Source organism: Oncorhynchus keta, chromosome 29 (assembly GCF_023373465.1).
Source record: "Oncorhynchus keta strain PuntledgeMale-10-30-2019 chromosome 29, Oket_V2, whole genome shotgun sequence".
Taxonomy (NCBI): domain Eukaryota; kingdom Metazoa; phylum Chordata; class Actinopteri; order Salmoniformes; family Salmonidae; genus Oncorhynchus; species Oncorhynchus keta.
The window spans coordinates 23,111,775-23,125,628 of record NC_068449.1 but is presented as its reverse complement, the minus strand read 5'-3'; the positions used below and the strand labels follow the sequence as shown (position 1 = coordinate 23,125,628).

General features: G+C 43.2%; 2 protein-coding genes across 5 annotated transcripts in view; both read right to left on the bottom strand.

The window, feature by feature from the left end:
- Positions 1-1,432: 1,432 nt before the first annotated feature.
- On the bottom strand, positions 1,433-5,705 carry LOC118362042 (uncharacterized). Of its 3 annotated transcripts, XM_035742251.2 has the most exons (5): positions 5,029-5,705; positions 4,850-4,908; positions 4,574-4,657; positions 3,522-3,639; positions 1,433-3,403 (listed from the first exon to the last, which is right to left on the bottom strand). In XM_035742251.2, exons 1-5 carry the CDS (start codon positions 5,252-5,254, stop codon positions 3,021-3,023), a joined length of 870 nt encoding a protein of 289 aa, XP_035598144.1. In that variant the 5' UTR covers positions 5,255-5,705; the 3' UTR covers positions 1,433-3,020. The 3 variants fall into 3 exon arrangements, 1 of the variants encoding a protein (XP_035598144.1); XR_004821132.2 differs by lacking the exon at positions 4,850-4,908; XR_004821133.2 differs by lacking the exons at positions 4,574-4,657; positions 4,850-4,908.
- A 1,495-nt stretch (positions 5,706-7,200) lies between these two features.
- LOC118362041 (solute carrier family 35 member F4-like) overlaps positions 7,201-13,854 on the bottom strand; it is a 31,481-nt gene continuing 24,827 nt past the window's right edge. For both annotated transcript variants that reach the window (XM_035742249.2, XM_035742250.2), the window contains exons 2-7: positions 12,074-12,374; positions 11,310-11,529; positions 11,052-11,177; positions 10,749-10,941; positions 10,582-10,671; positions 7,201-9,651 (exon numbers count right to left, since the gene is read on the bottom strand). In XM_035742249.2, the coding sequence (XP_035598142.1) occupies positions 9,410-9,651; positions 10,582-10,671; positions 10,749-10,941; positions 11,052-11,177; positions 11,310-11,529; positions 12,074-12,374 (1,172 nt within the window). In that variant the 3' untranslated portion in view covers positions 7,201-9,409. The remainder of the gene's footprint in view (positions 9,652-10,581; positions 10,672-10,748; positions 10,942-11,051; positions 11,178-11,309; positions 11,530-12,073; positions 12,375-13,854) is intronic.

Here is a 13,854-nt window from a genome sequence, read left to right as displayed (position 1 = left end):
ATACCTTTTTTTGGCACCATTGGTTAGAGCCTGTAACTAAGCATTTCACTGTAAGGTCTGTAATACCTGTTGTATTCGGCACACGTGACAAATAAACTTTGATTTGATTTGATTATTTTGCACAGCAGCATTGTATTCAGTACGTAGATTCAGTACAGATCTATACTAAATTACTTGATTTTATTGACTTCAACAGGTGGTGCAAGAGACTAAGATCACCAACCAATCAGCCCAGAAACTGTATGAGCACCTGGGCTTTGTGAGGGACAAGAAGCTCTTACGGTACTATTTAAATGGAGTATTTAAATGGAGCTCTACAGGCTCAAACTGGCTTTGGTAGTCATTGGCTCTGACTCTGAGACATCTTCCCCCCCAGTCTCAGGAAGAAATGTTCTCCCTGTGAGGGGAAACATCAAAGCCACAGAAAAGCCAGCAAGATTAGGAAGGAGGAAAATGAGACAGGTACCACAGTTTTCTTTGGTGTATTGGAAGTACTTGTGGCACTATAGTGGCCAGTGGAAATTAAGAGAAAATGACCACACCCTAGCTCTTGACCTGTACTAAACTAGAGCTATTACAAACAAAACAACAGGTTGCTTCTGTCCTTGTTTCTTAGAAGACTGAAAACATGGCACGAGGAGAGTAAGACTACACAAATTGAATCTTCATCATAAACCCTTTATAAGGGCTATATACAGTAGTCTAGATGTTTCAGAAATCATTGTAAAAGTGGACACCTCTCACTCAATTCAAGAACGAAATGCACCTGACCCTGCTCTTGTTGTGTGTTCAACATTGTGGCCCCAGGTGTTTGGTAGCTGGCCAGTTGTACTTTGTCTCTCTAGTCCTGCTAAGAGCTTCAATCTGGGCTTCATTGAGGTGGAGAGGAGTGTTGCAATAAACCATTTCCTGTTGTTATGGTAAAAGGAGACCTGAAGTGCAATAGATCTTTTCAATGTTGAAGGGAACTAGGGAAGATAAGAGATCTTCTGTGTGCTTCTCACAAAACAAAATATATTTTTTGAAATACTTTCTCTTTGAAGCTTGATCAAATGGCCATTGAGGGAACACGTTTTTCCATTAAGATTAAGCATTGAAATTGAAATCTTTGGGTCCTTGAAAAAATATATAATAATACCATCCCACTGGGCACAGACATCAGTTCACAGTGTAGCTTTGACTTACATTTGGTTGAAAACATTCATATATATCACCATGTCATTGGATTTAGGTTCAAAGTTGTTATTTTGATGACTTTGCGAATTCAATCAGTTTTTTACGTTGATTCAACATCATCACATTGATTTTGTTGGTTGAAATTACATGGAAACAACGTTGATTCAACCAGTTTTTGCCCAGTGAGAGGTATTAATTATAATAATGAAATAAGATTGAAAACTAACAAATCGATTAAAGCCACTTTGGTTCCTTGAAAAGTACTATCTTTTTTTAACTAGAAAAGTCAGTTAACAACAAATTCTTATTTACAATGACAGTGGGCTAACTGCTTTATTCAAGGGCAGAATGACAGATTTTTACCTTGTCAGCACAGAGATTTGATCCCACAACTTTTCAGTTACTGGCCCAACACTCAAACCACTAGTCTACCTGCCACCCTTAAATCTCAATACCATGTAATCCTAAGACTTATTTAAGATTGAAAAGAAAGCAATCTCTCTCTGAAGATGCCACAAGACAAATGTATTATTTTGAATGTGCTTTCTCACCTTGTGAACATTACACTGGTGTTGCATTACGCACGTTAGTCCTTTCCACACCTGGATTATCACGATCATCCCTAGAGGGCGCCCCATGCTGTGGCTTCAAACATATTGGAATAAGAGACTGACGCATGGCAAAACAGAATGGTTCCCACAACGAGACTTATTTTAACCACAGTGACAAAATGATCAATTATCTGGTGAGAGAGAACAGCTCTACACAGAAGCAGCAAAACATCTATTTTGTCATGGTAAGGATGCCAGCTGCTAGTCACAATCCTATGAATACATTCAGGTGATCGTTTAACACTGGTGGTGGACACATTTTCTGAAATACTTTGGTTATGACATACAGTGGCAAGAAAAAGTATGTGAACTCTTTGGAATTACCTGGATTTCTGCATAATTAGTTATGAAATTTGATCTGATCTTCATCTTAGTCACAACAATAGACAAACACAGTGTGTTTAAACTAATAACACACAAATTATTGTATTTGTCTTGTCTGTATTGAATAAATCATTTAAACATTCACAGTGTAGGTTGGGAAAAGTATGTCAACCCCTAGGCTAATGACTTTTCCAAAAGCTAGTTGGAGTCAAAGGTCAGCTAACCTTGAGTCCAATCAGTGAGACGAGATTGGAGATGTTGATTAGAGCTGCCCTACCCTATAAAAAATACTCACAAAATTTGAGTTTGCTATTCACAAGAAGCATTGCCTGATGTGAACCACGCCTCGAACGAAAGAGATCTCAGAAGACTTAAAATTATGAATCGTTGCATAAAGCTGGAAAGGGTTACAGAAGTATCTCTAAAAGCCTTGATGTTCATCAGTCCACGTTAAGACAAATTGTCTATAAATAGAGAAAGGTTACATGTTTATTTTTTAAAGATCAGATCAAATTTTATGAACAATTTATGCAGAAATCCTGGTAATTCCAAAGGATTCACATTTTCTTGCCACTGTAATTCTTGCCAAATAAATTAGATACATTTTCATCTTTTTCTAAATAAAGTGTCCATGAAAAGTTCATTAGCATTTTGCAACATGAGATTGGAGATCCAGTTTAATCCAGATTACTAAACCTCATAAACAGCTCCTAGTCCAGTTCAGGTTCCCAAATCACGCTCTCCACATGATATAGCCCACTGGGCACAGACGTCAATTCAACGTCTATTCCATGATGGTTGAACGTAATTTTATTGAAATGATGTGGAACAATGTTGATTCAACCAATGTCCCACCTCTGCCAGTCTATCAGAGGCCTGGGCCTCATGTCCCACCTACTAGCCCTCTCACTATCCCCTAAAGAGTTCAAGTGTTTGGGAACTGGATCTCCTTGTTTCTCTGTCTTCCAGTCCAGCATCCAAGGTAAGGTTTTCCTCAAAGTCGGTCCACCATCCATCACCCCTCCCTCTGTCTGTGAGAGTATTGGTTTTCTGGTGAGGACTCCTGAGGCCTCCCCATGCCAAGTCTCTGTTGATCAGCTCCTCATCCCGACACAGGCGCAGTGGTTGTGGTCCAGGCTGGTACTGTTGTCTCTCTCCTTGCTCTGGGGGAAGGGGTCTTTGTTGGAGGATCTCCCTGAGGGCAAGGCTCTCTCCTGTCATCCAATCCCAAAATATGTCCCCTAGCGTCGGCCTGTTCAGCAGATGCAGTGTCTGTATGCTTGGTGCTCCAACTATAGAGGCCAAGAGAGAAAGACAATAATACAAGTACACCATTTATCTATGGACAGTATGTGTCAGTTAGAACATGTTCAAGTTGGTGGGGGTGGTACAAAATGCCTCCAGTCTCACAATTATCTGTATAGAAGATCCTCTCGTGCTCCCGCTGTTCTCTGACTTGTCTCTGCTGGGCTCTCTGTCTCTGCTGGGCCTGTTGACTGAGGACCATCTGTGCCTCCAGGAGACCTCCCTATCCAGCACAACCCAACCCACACAGCCAGAAAGACCACACCATTCATGGGTCAGCAACAAATGGTTGTTTGAAATATAATATAGTCACATGCCATGTTATACACATAATGCACCATGTTGCAGATCATTCACCCAAAATATGGGATAGAAAAAAATTGGATCTCTAGATCATGCCCTAAGCAATATCTTTCTTTTTTACCTTTATTTAACTAGGCAAGTCAGTTAAGAACAAATTCTTATTTTCAATGATGGCCTAGGAACAGTGGGTTGTTTAGTGCCTGTTTAGGTGCAGAACAACAGATTTGTACCTTGTCAGCTCGGGAATTTGAACTAACAACCTCTACGGTTGCTAGTCCAACACTCTAACCACTAGGCTACCCTGCCACCCCTGCAACCTCTCGGTTGCTAGTCCAACACTCTAACCACTAGGCTACCCTGCCACCCCAATGAGTGTATGTCCACATACATGCTTGTGTGTGTTTGCCTGGTCGTGGGGATTTTCCTGTTCCCCGTACCGTAAAAGAGCATCCCATTGAGGGCCAGTCATGGCTGTGGCCCACCCCACCAGCACTGCTGGCAGCTCCCCAGCTCTCTCTCTCTCTCTCTCTCTCTCTCTCTCTCTCTCTCTCTCTCTCTCTCTCTCTCTCTCTCTCTCTCTCTCTCTCTCTCTCTCTCTCTCTCTCTCTCTCTCTCTCTCTCTCTCTCTCTCTCTCTCTCTCTCTCTCTCTCTCTCTCTCTCTCTCTCTCTCTCTCTCTCTCTCTCTCTCTCTCTCTCTCTCTCTCTCTCTCTCTCTCTCTCTCTCTCTCTCTCTCTCTCTCTCTCTCTCTCTCTCTCAGGCCAAGCACAGTACTATCTTGTTACACACGTACATTTCCTCTTATAACAACTGAGTAACTTAAGTATGTTAATCCATTACAGTATCTATCTGCACCTGCGGCTGGCAGCCGGTGCCACCGTGTGCCCCCTGGCTGGGTGTAGAAAAGTGGAGGACACCCCCATCTCTCCGGTCCCTGCCCTGTGACAATAGAGAACAAATCAAACTGAAGCATAAGGCCATTTAAACAGATTCAAAATTGACACTATACTGAAATGCAATTTATCTCACATAGAGATAGGAAAATAACAAAATAGGAATTTAGTAACAGTTGAACAAGAATGCTAGTAATAGTTTGTAGTACAATTTTAGTGAAAGCTTTACTGTTCTGACCTGTAGTCTCCGTGGTGGCTGAGGATGAATGATGCTGAATGATGTGACTTTGTGGGAGGCTGCTTGATACATATGATGATACTTACACACACGCACATGCACACATATACACACAATACAGTTCATCCTTCATGAGGATGACAGCAACATTTTGAATAATGTTCTGCTTGTATACCAACCTGTAGATAGCGGTGGGAAGGTTGCAGGGTTTTCCAGTTTCAGTGGGGGCAGCTGGGTAGTCCTCCTATGTCCCAGCGGCTGATGTTGTTGCTCCAGTGGGGTTGGTATGGCAGGGATGGTCCATTGTGAAGTGGGATGACTGGCCTGCTGGTCCAGGTCTCCCTCTGTCTGACTGTGACATGGGGCCACCTGACTGAGCCTGGACCTGGAGCCTGTAGAGCCCATACTCCACTACTAGTCCTCTGCTATGGCCATCAGGCTGCTATGCTATGCTAGGCGTTTGCTTTTAGTCTGTTGGTCAGCCAAGCAGGAATTTGGGTTTGTTAATAAATTACCTTTAGTGTTGAAATCAGAGGAACTTGTCTCATCTCACTTGTTTTAGAGTCCTCGGGTTCTTTCATTCGCTTGGCTGTATGTGGTGCGGCATGCTCCGCCACGGCTGCTACGGCTCTTGATACACTGTAGTTGACTTTTCTTTCTTGATAATTTAGCATAGCCCTTTAGTATGATACCATTAATTACATAATAACTTTATTTGCTAGTTGTGGTGGCATACCTCTCAGATATCCATTTGTCATCTATAGCTATCAATCAAAGTGTGCTTCATATCCTCCCATTAGAAACATGAGCATTTCCCCTCTGAAACCATCTCTCTGTATGTTGCAACTGTACAAGTGCAGTAGCCAGTTTTAGTTGTGGTTAACATGGAAGGTGTGTGCAACCCCCCTGTCTTTATACTTGTTCATTATAATGAGCTGTGTTTCTATGGAAACTCTCCCTACAGGTTACTTTGTAACTCCAAGTTAATGCTTGAAAGAACCTGTTTTTTTTTTCGAGCCCCATACCTCCTCCCCTCCCCGTTCCAAACTGCCCAGGCATGGGTAGAGAATCAGAGACAGAGCTGCCTCATCAACATACACTCTACTTTCCCAGGATTCCGTTTTCAACAAGGAAGTCATTCACAGCAGGAAATAAGGGTAAAAGTTGGAGCATGACTTTTCCAAAAATGAGGAAGTTCAGACTACCTGCGTAACATGGAGACGTTTCCTTCTCTCCCGTCTCAGTGTTTGGATATGTAAATATATCAGTGATGAGGGGTTTAAAGCCCTCCCTACATTCCTCCTTCTCCTCTTTTCTCGCTCGTTTGCTTTAATGAGGCAGCAGCCACAACAGTCTGTGTCTGTGAATCTGTCACTTCAGCAAATGCTTCATTAGAGGGCATGTCTCACTGACAGTACACCAGCCATCACAGCACTGACTGGGGACTGAGCTCTGTGTATCAGCCTCAGAGGAGAACAGCTCCAACAAACACACTCCACTTCGTCTCCAGGAATAAAGCAATTCAAGCGCCCTGAAATGAATTTAAGATTAAGTTGTTCCGTCTTTCATATTGGTTTCATTGTATTTCTATCACACTGAAAGGCTGCTGTTCTTACTGCTCCTCTGTCACTGTCTGGTTGTGGAGGACCTGCGAGATGCTACCTTCACGTGAATCAGTGCTAGGTTGCTGCTGGGCTATAAAAGCCTTTATCCCGTAATTACCAGAGATATCTATGAAAGTGAGCAGGGGGAGCAAAGAGAGGAAAGATGGAGAGCATACAGGAGAGCCTGTCACACAGAGCATGCAGGAGAGTATGTCATCTCCTCACAATTCATTAAATACATTATTACTAAGAATGGATGAATCCCACTCTCCATATCACTGGATATGTTTGAAACTAAGAAGAATCAGGGCAGAAGACAAGGTTAGCAACCTTACTGGTTGTGACAGATGGCATTAAGTGTGGTTCACAGCCTTCTAAAGCTCATAATAAAAAGTACTGGTATAGTTGATCTGAAGAAGGCAATATATTCTCAGGCCTTTGTGAGCAGATCTACTGAGCAGTTAGTTAAACATATAAACATGAACCTGCTGTCTGTGTGCCGAGTTGCAGAAGAGATGTGATAGGAGGATCTGAAAGCCCTGCCCGTATCGAGAGAGAGACTTCAGAAGCTCTGCCAGGAGCCCCTGTCCAATGTGAACCTGATCGACTTCTCTGGCAATTGATATCTGAAATATCAATTTATAGCCATCTCAATCATTTTCATGTTTTGAACATACCATGTGTTTATGAGTTTATAAGACAATTTGATCTGATAGGCACCAATAACAAGAAGCTATTGGTCTTTTTATAATATTTTATTAAAAAAGAAAAAGAGCCTGTACATTAAGCGGATACAGTGCCCTCAGAAAGTATTCATACCCCTTGACTTGTTCCACATTTTGTTGTGTTTCAGCCTGAATTCAAAATGGATTAAATATGTTTTCTCTCACCCATCTACACACAATACCCCATGACAAAACGAAAACCTTTTTTTTTTTAAATGTTTGAAAATGTATTGAAAATTAAATACAGAAATATTTTATTTACAGAAGTATTTACAGCCCTGAGGCAATACTTTGTATAAGCACATTTGGAAGCGATTACAGCTGTGAGTCTTTCTGGGTAAGCCTCTCTAAGAGCATTCCACACCCATTATTCTTTTCAAAATTCTTCAAGTTCTGTCAAATTGGTTATTGATCATTGCTTGACAACCATTTTCATGTCTTGTCATAGATTTGAGTGAAAACTGTAACTCGACCACTCAGGAACTGTCTTCTTGATAATCAAGTGCAGTGTAGATTTGGCCTTGTGTTTAGGTCATTGTCCTGCTGAAAGGTGAATTAATCTCCCAGTGTCTGGTGAAAAGCAGACTGATCCAGGTTTTCCTCTAGGATTCTCCTGTGCTTCGCTCAATTCCATTTATTTTCTATCCTGGAAAACTCCCCAGACCTTAACGATTGCAAGCATACCCATAACATGATGCAGCCACCACTTGAAAATAGAGCGTGGTACTCAGTTGTGTGTTGGATTTGCCCCAAACATAACACTTTTGTATTCATGACAAAAAGTGAATTGCTTTGACACATGCTTTTGCAGTATTACTTTAGTGCCCTGTTGCAAACAGGATGAATGTTTTGGAATATTTGTATTATTTTAACTCTGTCAATTAGATTAGTATTGTGGAGTAACTAAAACGATGTTGATCCTTCCTCAGTTTTCTCCTATCACGGCCATTAAGCTTCGTAACGGTTTTAAAGTCACTACTGGCCTCATGATGAAATCCCTAAGCTGTTTCCTTCCTCTCTGACAACTGAGTTAGGAAGAACATCTGTATCTTTAGAGTGGCTGGGTGTATTGATACACCATCCAAAGCCTAATTAATAACTTCATCATTATCAAAGGGATATTCACCCATCTACCTTCTTTGCGAGCAATTGGAAAGCCTCCCTGGTCTTTGTGGTTGAATCTGTGTTTGAAATTCAGTGCTCGACAGAGGGAATTTACAGATAATTGTATGTGTGAGGTACAGAGATTAGGTAGTCTTTTAAAAAATCATGTTAAACACTATTATTGCACAAAGAGTGAGACCATGCAACTTATTTTGTGACTTGTTTAAGCACATTTTTACTCCTGAACTTATTTAAGCTTGCCATAACAAAGGGGTTGAATACTTATTGACTCTTTTAATTTTCAATTAATTTGTAAATTTACAAAAATTTAAAAACATAATTCCACTTTGACATTATGGACTATTGTGTGTAGGCCAGTGAGAAAAACATCTAAATGTAATTATATTCAGGGTGTAACACGAATGTGGGAAAAAAATACTTTCTAAATTAACTGTATTTCCCAACCCATTCCTGTACATAATACTATATAAGAAGTAAAATGTAAATACTATACTGATACACCTCTGAGTAAATTCAATAAATACATATAAGATTGAGCCAAACTGGCCCATTCAATATTTATATTCACAGAATACAGTCCGTGTAGCAGGTTCAAGGTTGAGCTTACGTGGTCTAGGCTAGTGTTTCCCAACTCCGGTCCTTCAGTGCCCCCAACAGCACATATTTTTGTTGTAGCCTCGGATAAAAACAACTGATTCAATTTGGCAAGTGCTAGATGATTAGATGTGCTTGTCCGGGGCCACAACAAAAATATGTACTGTGGGGGTATTGGAGGACCAAAGTTGAGAAACACTGGTCTAGGGGCATGTGACAGGCAAGACTGGGCATGGCAAGGAATTCAAGAAAGTAAATAACACTTTCCAACTTTCTGCTCACCAAACTCAGCAGTAAATGTTCTATTTTCACTCCCCAGTAGTTCCTGTGGAAAGTGACAGAACTGTGATAGTTTCTCTCAGTCCTAGTTACACATCCTGTTCTCCTGATTTTGGACTTCCTGGTCTGTAAGTCAGCACCAGAGTCATCTCGCCACGCTTCCCAGATGGGACATGTAGAAACGTGTGAGAATGGGGGTTGGTGATGGGACGGGGCTGTGGAGGATCATGGGATCATGCCATAGGGATTGAGACTGTGCCATTGGCTCGGCTGCGGCTGCGCGTGTGGATGCTGGACTCGGTCAGCTCCTCGCCATGCTCCTCAGACTTCTTGTCTGCGAAGGCGGCGAGGAAGCGCAGAGTGACGGAGTCCCACTCCTCAGGAAGCAGCAGCAGCAGGAAGCCCAGGCAGATGATGCAGGTGGCAGCCAGACGCACCACACTGAAGATAACCTCATGTTTCAACACATCTACCGCTACGGATGGGAGGGAGAGGAGGGGAGAGAGGGAGGAAAGGAGGGGAAGGAGGTAGGGGGGACAGAGAGAGAGATGTTTTGATTAATTAAGTGGAAGTGAGGTATAAGAAGAGAGAGCGAGAGGAAGATGTTCTGATTAATTACATAAAGTAACAGAAACCACAGGACACAGGTGGGGGGGACAAATTGAACTGCAGGGGGCGATAAAAGTAGCTAACAATGTGGCTTACAATCAGCACAAGATTGCAAACGTTTCCTCTCTGCTCTATTGGCCTACAGTCTTTGAAAAGAATGTGCTATCTAGAACCAAACAGGGTTCTTCAGCTGTCCCTGTAGGATCAGTTGTAGATAGAACTCTTTTGGGTTCCATGTAGAACCCTTTCCAGAGGGTTCTAAATGGAACCCAAAATAGTTCTACCTGAAACCAAAAAGGGTTCTCCTATGGGGACAGCTACGGAAACCTTTTTTCTAAGAGTGTAGACCCCTGCCCCGCATAGCTGTCGTAACCCACTGACCTTCATACAGGCCTCTGTGGTTGAGGAAAATAACTAGACTGCAGGCATTTATTGTTGCCTTAGAAACCTAATCCACCTTAGTGAGGGATAGTTGCTGTGTCTGTGTGAAGGCACATTGATGATTGGGTTTCCGAGGTGAGAGAGTCAGACTTGCTGTGTAATCTGTTTGCTGTGGGTGCCTAAAGTGCTGACCTCTGGATACAATACCTCTGCATGCACTAGAATAAAGAGGCCTAAACAAAGATTTCAGAGATGATACAGACATGGAACATTGGCACATTATAAAGATGAAGAAAAGAGCCCGTCTGTTTATTAACAAAAGTCAATGTCAGTTTAAACTTTACTTCACCCACACACGGATGCACGTACACACGCACACACACACACACACACACACACACACACAGACACATACCTGCATTGCCGGGCACACTGAGCAGTGTCCCTATAGAGATGAGGATGGGGTAGGTAAGCACCACACCAACATTAACCAGGATATTGAACACTGGAAGAGAAATGATAATGTTAACCAAAATATCTTTCCTGTACGCGTGTGTGTGTCCCATAGTTGTGTCCACTCACCCAGCCAGAGCCCAGCCAGGCCACACATGTATCCCCAGGGCAGTGAGGACAGAGAGCCCCAGTGCTCCACTTTGGTGAAGTAGAGGATGAGGGGGATGAAGGAGATGAAGATGAGATTGAAGACACCCATGGTGGAGAGGAAGTGAGCCACCTCACCCAGGCTGGCACTGCCCAGGAACATCTTAAACAGCACCTGCAGCAGAGGAAACAATGTCCAGGTATGTTATACTGATGGCACTTTTTGTAAAACTAATTGAGAATACTAAGCAGTTCAGTAAACAGACACATGCTTATTAAACAAACCTTGTAGAGAGCCGATGTGGAGGCAGAGCCCACAGCCAAGGCCACACCTATGATGGAGTCCCCATGGAAACCATCTGCGTATGCCATCATGACAATGCCTGTGATGGCCATTATGGCTGCCACAATCTGCAGGTAGGGATGAGGGAAGTAAACCAATCAACCGTAATACTTGTGCCTACTGTCCCACTCCCCTGTATGATTCGTTAGATAGCTGTGTGACCAAGCCCAAGGAAGTAATAGTAGCGGTAGAGTACTGACCCGTACACCCATGAAGCGGTCCTTCAGGACGATCCATGACAGCAGGAAGACGAAGGCCTTGTGGCAGCAGTAGAGGGCTGAGACGTCAGTGGCGGTCAGCTTCCTCAGGGCCAGCAGGTACAGGTAGTTAGTCAGGGTCCACAGGATGGAGAAGGGGGCTGTCCTCTTCAGGAACAGCTTGAGTGTCATCCCATCTTCCCCAAAAAGCCTGCTGCATTCTCTGACGAATAGAATTACAGAAAGGAAATGAGGGATAAAGGAATGGGAGAGGCTATTTACTTCTCAAAATGGTTGTTTTTGGTAAGAGCACTTATCAAAGGGATTAGTTCTAGGTCTATTCCAATGAGGAAATGTAAGAGTGGGAATCCAAAAACTTTGGATGGAAACTGTTCGGGTAAATTTGATAATTTTTGTTTGTTTTTCCGGCTGAGAGGCAACGCTTCATTGAAATATGCAGACATCGCCATTACTACAATGGCCATTTCTCCTGGTTGCGGTCAATATTCCCATTCACACGCATGAGTGCCAATGGTAATTAGAGGAGGGATGTGTCATATAAACAGCGTCTCACTGAGCACTGGAGGAGATTAAAGCCACTGAATACTGAACAAACAGCATCGTACAAATCTGATAACTACTGTAGCTCCGGTAAACACTTCCGGGTATCACCACTGATTCAATACACTCCATATAGTCTATGGAGCATATGGCTTCTCAAAGAGAAATACATGTATTATCCCTTCCCCGCTGTCATAAGAAATCACCTGAATTTCTGTATAGGAGTTTGCTTGTCCCGGGTGGTTACCACATGGCCTCCGTAGTAGAGAGGGAAGAGGAGGATGTTCCAGTTGGTGCTGAACCAGGAGACGAAGAAGGGGCAGGAGAAGGACTTGAAGGTGAGCTGGACCAGCTGAGTGGTGCCCACCCAGGAGGAGGAGACACATAGGACCAATAGGAGGCCCCCCAGCACCTTCAGCACTGTGTTAGCACACGTCTGGTACGATGTCCCCTCTCCACTGGCCTCGCTGCCTGGGGTGTCTGCACGAGACTCAGAACCCTCCTCTCCTGTGGGGGGAAAGCACATGCTGTTGAACTATGTAGGGAATAGGGTTACACCTATGGGCGTAGGTGTGTCTGAAGAGTAAACACTTCAGCACCACGGACAGTGGAACTGGCTTCAGTACAACGGACAGTGGAACTGGCTTCAGTACAACGGACAGTGGAACTGGCTTCAGCACCAACAACAGTTGAATGGCTTTAGAACCATGGACAGTTTGTGGTTGTTGATGACAGTACACAACTAGTACATGTGTACCACTTGAGTAGCCATTGGCATGAGAGATTAATGACATGCAATTGTGTAATTCAGCTGTGGCTGACCCTCTTTCCATCAACAGACAATCAATTTGAATGTTCAGTTTTCACAAGAAAACACTTAGCACTTCAGAATACAGGTGATGTGGGATAGTTTTCACAAATACATTTAATGTGGATTGTTCCATTGTTCTCAATGGGTTCCATGCTCCATTCTTTGACACTATCCTGGCTGCCTCGCTGAGGTAAGTAAGCAAGAATTGATCATTCATCCTTAGTGAGCAGTAAATCCCCCAGATTGAATAACCTTAGCATAGTGGTTGCTGGTTGCCGATGTCAGAAATAGCACCATGAAGTCATGTGGATACAGTCCTAACATAGTCATGTAGTCATATGCGTACAGAAACCTGATGCCCCAAAACAACTATCCACAATATGTAGGTGTCAGCCCAATCACATGACATCCATCCACCTCTCTAAAGAAACTACAGGATTACAAGAGGTCTGACTATTGAGGAATGAGACTTTTCAAAAACACCTTTACAGCACTGAGCAAGATCTTCCACTAGGACTTTCCCTTGTGGACATAGCAGGGCAGCTACGGCAGACTGCTGACATCTTTACAACCGCAAGAAAACATTGTTAAAAGGTTAGCAGACTGGCCTTTTTGTTTTTGCTTGCGACTGTAAAGAGAATAGATTAGCAAAGCTCTGAGTGTGCATTTATGTGTTCAGTGGATTCAGTGCAGACTGAGTGGTTTTTGGACTGGTGCAGTGTGCGCAGGGAGACTGGGAGCACGGAGAACCCTAAAACGAACTGTGAGCACACACATCACACCCACTACAACAGACAACCAGGAATTGAGAACAGAAATGTAAGGAATTATATTGAATGCCTTAATGGATTGTGGGACTGAATGCCTTATGGGCCATTGCTTACTTGCTGTAGTGTGTGTGTGTGTGTGTGTGTCACTGAGATGATGTGAGGGTGTTTCCGGAGAGAGCTAGGATCCGTTATATAACCCTCCAGAGCATGATCAATTTACACCAGGGCAGGAATAAAATATGACATGTGCTGGGTGTTTGCTGCTCGCTTTCAGCTTGCTGGTTCAGCACTATGGGCTCAGCCCAGCCATTTCCACCATGGCTATAGACATTACATTACAATAGAGCAGGAAGCAGCAGCCTCTCTCGCTCTCTGAGGAGGAGCATTATCAGTGCTCAAAGCAATA